The sequence below is a fragment of the Etheostoma cragini genome, chromosome 10, assembly GCF_013103735.1.
Source record: "Etheostoma cragini isolate CJK2018 chromosome 10, CSU_Ecrag_1.0, whole genome shotgun sequence".
Classification (NCBI taxonomy): Eukaryota; Metazoa; Chordata; class Actinopteri; order Perciformes; family Percidae; genus Etheostoma; species Etheostoma cragini.
Window position 1 is genome coordinate 18,490,349 of NC_048416.1, and position 8,604 is coordinate 18,498,952.

General features: G+C 38.6%; 1 protein-coding gene across 1 annotated transcript in view; it reads right to left on the bottom strand.

Annotated features, from left to right (window-relative positions):
* The window catches only part of mrpl11 (mitochondrial ribosomal protein L11), a 38,997-nt gene that overhangs the window by 20,319 nt on the left and 10,074 nt on the right, over positions 1-8,604 (bottom strand). Inside the window, exon 2 of the mRNA XM_034883861.1 lies at positions 3,080-3,258. Within this exon, the coding sequence (XP_034739752.1) occupies positions 3,080-3,202 (123 nt within the window). The 5' untranslated portion in view covers positions 3,203-3,258. The remainder of the gene's footprint in view (positions 1-3,079; positions 3,259-8,604) is intronic.

Genomic DNA, 8,604 nt, shown 5'->3' on the forward strand with positions numbered 1-8,604 from the left:
CTGAATCAGTTGCTTTAAGCAGTGGAGCGCCACTTGTCAGCTCTGCTGTGATTCACATTACTTTCTCTTTTAAGTCTATTAAAAGAGAGCGAAAGCCACAGAAATGATCATAGTCTGATAACTCTGTCGCTACAAATGGGCTACTACTACTGAAGCGTTTTTTCGGGGGGGGTAAACATGCAAAGACCCCACACACACTCCCACTGATGCTAACATATCAGCACTAATGTCACTTTGACAAGTTTTATATGATGTGAGAGACATTGAGGGATTAAAAAAAAAAATTATGATTGCAATTGTCTATTTGGAGGTGCCATTAAAAATATTTCCCATCTGTCAAGTTATGCAATTCTGCAATAAAAAAACAACAACATGTTTTTGAGAACAATGTTGTAGTAGTAAAGTAATTTCTATAATGCAAAATTATTGTTTAAAAAAAAAAAAAAAGTACATTTTTAGTGGTATTTCCGAGTCAGAACGGTCTTACCAACTGAAAAACGTATAGATCTTTCGAGTTGAGTGACAGAGCAAGTTTCTTAATTCTCAGCTTCGGGGGATCTGAGGGAACTTAGCTCCAGTAGCTGAGGGAAGGAAGATTTACCTAAGCCTCAAATGTGATCAGTAAAAATCATAAATTCAATTATAGCCACAACTAACTGGTAAACAGTGCAGCAGCGGTAAAATTCGGTTATTGTGGACTCTTCAATTTGCAGCAGTAAGGACCCTGGCTTCTGCATTTTCCAGAAGGAGTAAAAGATGGTGAAATGGGATGAGACTAAAGCATAGATCCGCCTCTCTATTACTGGATGTTTCCCAACCGTAAGAAGCACAACTGTAACTCAGGTTTTTTTGCTCAGTGTATTTATTCCTTATTCCAGTCACTGTCAACTATCAGTCCAAATGTTCTGACCATTATGCGTGTCTGCCAGACTTTTTTCAACAAGATGCCTTACACCTATTAATACTGTATTGATATCAAAACAATGCTTCATTGACTTTTTTGTCCACTCGTGAGCAATGGAAACAAGCTTCAAACATTAGACACATTATCACTTTTTAAGTAGATAAAGCAAACTTGTGAGCAAACAGTTGCCTATTCACACATCCAGCAGATACGAAGCTACATTATTATTCATTTAGAGTGACTTGATGAATTTAAGTTCCATAGTCACGTTTAACTTTGTTTTTGGTTTCACCAACTCCCGAGGGAAATATCTCTCTCGTTAACGGCTAATTGCTCCACTACGTTCACTAGCTGATCGCTAACTGTCTGTCTGCGGTTTGGTGTTGAGCAGGTAGATTTGTACAACCGGTTTTTAGATTATGGGTTCTGGACTGCTGCTAAAGCACATAAAGGAGGCCACACTGGGCTCTGGGAAATTGTGATGGACTTTTTTTTTTTTTTTTTACCTTCTCTAGGCAGAATGATAAATTGATGATTAATGATTAAATTATTAAATGACTTAAAAGTACAGTGCTTTCGAGCACTAAATCTAAGTCCCAGTCTGTCTAGGGAGTTCAGATATACGGTAATGAACTGATTTTATCTCATAAACTACCGGTCAAAAGTATGGGGTCACTTACAAATTTCCATACCACTCAGTTATAGACAGGATACTAGCTAATCTGAGTGGGTGGCTGATCTTTAATGCAATATCTACATTGCCAATTATCAGTAACTATTCATCCAATGTTCCAAAGACACATTCATTTAACTAATCTGATTTAAAAAACTAACTAGAAAAACATTGGAGAACCCTTTTGCAATTATGTAAGCACATAATGTAATCTGAAAACTGCTGCCCTGGTTAAAAAAAACAAGGCAACTGATGTCAGCTCTGGTATTCTGACTATAATGGAGTGCAATGGAAATTTCTAAGTAACCCCAAACTTTTGACCGTTAGTGTACAGTTGTGCAGTTGGTGACAGCAGAGTGCATCATTTTGCTACAGTACAGTCAGGGTTGTATAAGAGAAATACGTTTTCAAATCATTTAACTCCTTTGTGTGATCTTTACATTAGCTTTTTCCTGACATTAATAATCATTTGTAGCTCTTTTTGCCAGTTATGTTGACTTTTCTACTCTCATTCAGAGAATGTGCCGTGTTTAAGTCACAGAGATGGATTAACTGTGAAAACTGATCTGGTTTCCAAGCGTGCAACAGCATTCAAGGTTGATGAGCAGTGTCCATTAAAGAGCCTTATTGGATCGTTTGTATGTACAGAACAAGCCATAACATCCATTCAATATAGCAAAGGACAATAAAAGTTAAATAGCTGAATCACCATTAAAGCAGGAGCAGACTGTACCTTTATAGGGTAAAATAAAATATAACTTTAACAAGATTTAAAACAATACACTTGTGTGATCAGAAACAAAGATGACGATAAACGGCATCAACAGTTACAAAAGGATGATTTCATTTACATTGAAAAATAATTCAGCCTCAGTCATTTTTATCCAGTCACTCCAATCCATCGTTGTTCATTGCTCAACACTTTACAACTGCTGACTTATTTAAGTGTTGTAATTCTTTCTAGTAGGTATGGAATTGGCATCAGTGGTGAAAAAGCTGTAGTGGTACATCCCTGAGCAATAAAAAAGAAGACAACCTCAGCTGTCTCTCTACGGAGCAATTGAAGCAGAGAGAATTATACAAGAATTGAAGAGAAAACCTTCTCAGGTTCAAACTCGTTTCCTCGACTGGCTTGTAAAGAGTGAGGTTAATGTATAAGGACAGCTGCTGTGGATGGAGGTGTTGGTGGCCTGGAAATGGTGAGGAAATAGTTGCACACTGAGTGTGGCACCTAGTGCCCGGTGGAGCTGTGCGACTAGAATAAGAATGGGAATATGAAGAGTGATGGAGGTGGTGGTGGTGGGGATGTACAATGGGCTGACTGAGGAGAGAGAGGAAACTATGAGATTGGCAAAGTAAAAATAGAGAAGGATCAGGTTGTGAGACCTGTGTGCAGAAAGTCAGCTGATAAAATGAAGCGCTGCTCCTGCAATTAAGGTAATACTCCTAATTACTCTGAGCGAACACGGAGGAACAAGAAGTAGAATCGTAGGTAATTTTACCTGTCCCAAGACGGGGCCTAGTGGAGGTCCAGGGGCGGCTTGTCCCGACCTCACTATAGCCCGGATTACATTGCTGGCATCCAATTTCTTCACAGCCTTGGCTGCCTTAGAGATCTTTGACATTGTGTTCTATCTCGAAAGCCTTAAATCTTCCTCCAAATCAACTGTGAATCCATCCACTGAGAAGAAAAACAGAAGAAAAAAAACAAACAAATTAGCCTTTCATCAATATACAAACTGCAACAAAAAAATGTACACGCTGGGCTCATTAAAACATCATACATTCAAATCAATACAGACACCTGCAGGGCAAAACCCGTGCCTTTTTTATTCTGCAGTGGGGGGAGTAATTAAAAAAAATCTTTGCCTTCGATCGACTCAGTGAGAGCCACTTTCCTGGAGGTGTTTTGCAGTGTGGATCAGCAGCCTAGTGCTGATGATCGCCGTGTTGACAAGCCTGAGAACTGGCAGGATTTAAACTTCTTTCCCAAAAATCACAGGGTGCATGCCAAAACGCCTCCGTAGCCTCACCTTAGTTTCAGATGTGTCACCACTAAACTCCCTGTGCTGCGGCAGAGCTTCTTCTGCATCAGTAGAGGTCAATAGAAGGCAGAGGAGGGATATGTAACAATACTAATACAGGGGAGGGGTGGATGTGGCATCCCCACATATGAACGCGAAGAGGGGTCAGCTCTTCCATTCCACCTTAAATGCATTTGCCAAATTAGCAGCCAATTAGTGGAGTGGGGAGAATGACTGGGGAGGCAGAAACACATAAAAGCATGCCTATAATCTTCTGCTGGAATAAAAGTGATACTGACACAGCTGTAAAAAAAGATCAATAACTGGAGCCAAGGGACAAATACAAGTTTTAAGGTTGAGCCTTGTGATTCAGGGGAAACCTGCATTCAATAAAAAAACAAGCACTTGAGGGGAGAGAAGAGATCCAACAATGATTCATTGTAGGCAACAGAGGGTATCCAATTAGATCAACAGAAGAGACAGTACCAAAAAGATATATGGGACCTCACGCTGTTTTAGAGAAACAAACGGGGAGGAACTGCTCCCAAGAAAAGCTGTGATTTTATCTGGGCTGCTGATTATCCAGCAGCCGTTAAAGTGCAACCACCATGAGGCAATATTTAGGGCAATAAGTTGATACGCATATTGCAGAAAGAGTCCCAAATAGAATCCATTTAGTTTGAATTCAATAGCTGTCTTCACAATGCAAGTCTCATACACTGCTACATCTCAGAGGTCAATTTCACGCTACTCAACCAATGTGTTCAGGTACTTCATTGGAGAAAAATGGGGTTGCAGTTCAGATCAATTTTGGAGCCAGTTAGAAAATGCAGAGACCTGTGTGCATTAAATCTGAAGTGAGAAAACCCTCTTCTGTTATCAAACAATAACAGAGAGACTCATGAATCCTTAACTAGCAAGCTGCAGAACAATAAGTTCAAAACAGCAGATTGAGTGGGAGTTGCAAAAAGTATCAACTAATAAAATGACATAGTGTATGTCCGGAGAGACAAGGCTGGACTAGAGTTTTGTGACCGCGAGAGAAAAAAAATTAGGGCCAGCATCAAATGTTGGGTTTAATTCTAATTTGGAGCAAAGGGAATAACAGTTCTGCGAGTGGGGAAATGACAACGTCATGCTTTAATGCACCGCAACTCCAATCTCTGTTGAAGTATGAATAATAAAACTGCAGTTCCCTCGCAAAATGAAATCACTCAACGGGGCCGAGCAGTGAACGCTGAAGAAGAATTGACCTACATAAGGCATCACAACTGCAACTGACAATACGTTTCTCGCAGCTGAATTAACATTAGATTCAAGGAATAAAGAAGCATTAACTGTGCAGTGGCGGGAAACATGATTCAAGGCAGCATAATAAGCCTCAATCAGAGCTGGGTTTTGCTGTGAATAATCAAATCAAGGGTGCAGTAATTTAAAAGGAACAGACACAATTTTTAGCTGCCCTTTAGGCGGAATATTACATTCCCACAGCAATTACTGGCAACAGCGTTGACGATAACACGGAGTACACAGAAAGAGCAATTTGTTTGGGCCGTGTAGAGTCGCAGCGTAAAAGCGCTTTGCTGAAACATGCTTGATAAATGATGGGCCATAAAGCCAGCGTGTAAAATACCACCTAATAAGGAGGATGAGGTGAGCAATAATGAAAACCCCAAACGTTAGACCATCCTCCAAATTCTCCAAATTGTTGTTGCACCCGGCAGTTTCACTGCTTTTCCTGACATTTTAAGCTAAATGTATTCCTTGTCCTTGCAATTATTACATTAGGATTTGGCATCAAGTCTCTTGTTTATCAACTCACGTTGTCGTTTTGGTTAATAAATCACCACCGAAATCCAAACTCTAAATATGAGCCGTTTCTTGGCCCATCTGTCTAATAAATCTCTCCTGCTCCCTGTCAGACAAACTATCTAGGATGGAAACGCAACATCTTTGACAGAGATAAACATGTCAATAAAACTGAGCACACAGGGGAAAGACTGGAGCAAAATCCCACCTGTCAATGTGCAGCAGTCTCCATAAACTGTTACACCTACTTTATCATCTATTTATTATGATGTGTTGAAATTTCCTTAGGGTTTTTTATGCAACTGTAAACAGCTTCTGTGGTGGGTTTCAGCATAATTAACACTGACTGTACAAGAATAAAGCTGACTTTGATTAAAGAAAATAATCAGTTTGCTATCAAAATGTGTGTTTAATTGCACTGGTGAAGCCCACTGCTGTTTGTTGTTTAAGCGATTAGGCTCTTTAGTTTTCATTAAGGAGACAAGTCAAACAGTAGCCCCAACATCAATAAATCCTCTAGGACTGATTTATTTACAGTTCTAGGTTACAGACATTGATCTTCCAAAAAATTACTTGTTGAAAAACGGGGAAAAAAAAGCTTGCATTAAAAGGCACAGACTGTGCTCAATATGAAATATACCAACACTTCTCTTCATATCTTTCACACCTTTTTACTGCAGTCCGATGAATGAAAAGCTAAATACTAATTACTAATTGATTACTCAGTGGGATCAGTCTTTGTACCTGCAACGACACAGAATCTGGTTCAATAACCTTTGTTCCACTTTATCGGTCTCCTCATCTTTATATCTCTAAATTAAAACAGAATCCATGAAGAAAATGAATCAAATATTTTTAATAACAGATTTTGTGCTGCCACATGAATTAAAGAATAAAAGATTATTATCTTTTCAAATTAACTCTCTGACAAAGATTAATGTGAGCATAAATGCAGTGTAACCTGTGGGTACCTTATGTGGTTGGTTAGTTAGCTATTCCTTATGTCCATCCAAAAACAACTTTGTAGGATTGGGTAGACTAGTGCCTACCAGACTACAGCTAGAATTGTTGACTTGTGCTTGCTAAGGTTTAACACCAACATGGCTGTTGTGAATAATGTTACATTCCATATTCCATTCTGTGGGAAGTCTGAAGAAAGTTTTTCTCATCAGTTCTGATTGTATCTTAAATTGCAACACTGTTTTTAGAAAATGTGTATATCATTGTATTTCTCATTAAGAACAGGGGGTCCAAAACACTAGGGGGTCCTCAGAGTCAATGCACGGGTGGCTCCAAATAATTGTTAATCTTTTCAAAAAAATTAAAAAGTCCTCAAATTAATCCAACATATTATTAGCAAATCCCCAGTGTGGATAGGCTTACTGGCCTATAAGTAAGTCACTAAGATAGTCATCCACAGATACAGTTCATCCTAAAGACTCACTGTGCCACATGTATGTTTAACATTAAAACAATTATTAGGCTATTTGAATAGCTTAGTTTTCTATGTAAAAAAAAACCATCTATAAAGGCTTTGGGCTGCCCAAACCTTGTTGTAGGCCAAGTTTATTATGCAACTTTATTTTATACAATATATGCAGTAGGGGGTCCCTGCTCTATCTTTCTCTCAGTTAAGGGGTCCTTGGCTTAAAAAACAAACTGCTTTAGAACATTGGGAACTGAAACCTGTTTTCACAAACAACTCACACTGGTCAAGCCAGTAGATAGGATGATATCTGATGATGATGATAGGATTCAAACCACAAAATAATCCTGATCGCATTGTTTCACAACAATGGAAAACTGTCACTTTAAATCATGTGGTCATGGTGAAAAAAAATCTAATTATTGCTAATGTTAAACTTGGATGTAAGCTTATCATCCTAGTTATAACTTTTTTGTATGAATAAAGTTTAGCCACGCTATCATTGGGATAGATGGATGGCAATGTCAGTTGGTCGTTCAACCAATTCAGACAGAAATATCACAACAAGTGGATGGATTGCCTTGTTAATTTACACAGATATTCATGGTGCCAAGAGGATAAATCCTAATGACTTGGCGATCCCCGGATTTTTCCTCTAGCCAACATGAGGTTGTCATTTGCCATTTTTAGTGAAATGTCTTGAAAACTACAGAATGGATTGTCATTTTTGTTACAGATATTCCTGCTGTACATGAATATCACATGACAGTCACAGTTCATCACAGTGAATTGTACCAAAGTTGGCAATACCGTTATACTTAGGTTTAAGACTAAATACCTGCAAAACTAATGACATTACCATCAGCCTCAACTGTGTTTACGGCTAGCTTAGATGCTAATCTATAATGGTGAGCCTTTCTGTATACCCCCTAATCAGTAGTTTAGCGTCATCGAAATAAGCATGTTAGCATGTTGATTTGAGCATTTAGCTCAAAGCACTGCAAAATACAGCCTCACAAAGCCGCAAGCATGGCTATAGTCTTATTTTACCATTTTGACAAGTGAAGGGAATATACATATACCGTGAGATGATCGATTTGTCCACCATCAGGGATTTATTTATCCCTTTATTTCTGGATATACTGTATTAGGCTAATGTGTTCAATGTAAAAAATCAAATATATAGTGACAGAGCATTTTCTAACATCTTTGGGGATATTTTTGCTTTTATTCTAAGGTGGACAGTAGGGAGATGACAAGAAATGAATAGAGAAAGAGCAAGAATAATATACAACAAAGATCCCTCTCCCAAATCCTGTTGAGTGACTATACAGTTGTGTTCGAAATAATAGCAGTGCCTCAACAGCAGCAAGAAAATCACTGGTTTTATTAACATTTCAAACTCTATACCCCAGATAAGTTTCTGGGGGGTAAAATAAAGGTATAGAAAACCAACAAACCCAACAGGACAGCCATGCATACTGTGGATTCTGTGAAATTGAATGATTAACTGAAAAGGGTGTGTTCAAAAAAATAGCAGTGGTGAGTTCAATTAGAGAGGGCATCAATTAGGGAGGGTATTCTGGGAAAAAAGGGTGTTAACAGGTGATCCGTATTTAAGGATCAAGACAACTGGCATGCTGGCTGTGCATTTCTTCTGAAAAAACAATGAAAATGGGTCGTTCAAGAGACTGTTCTGAAGATGAGCGTTTCCTAATAAAAAAATTGATTAAAGAAGGGAAAACATACAAAGAGGTGCAGAAAATCA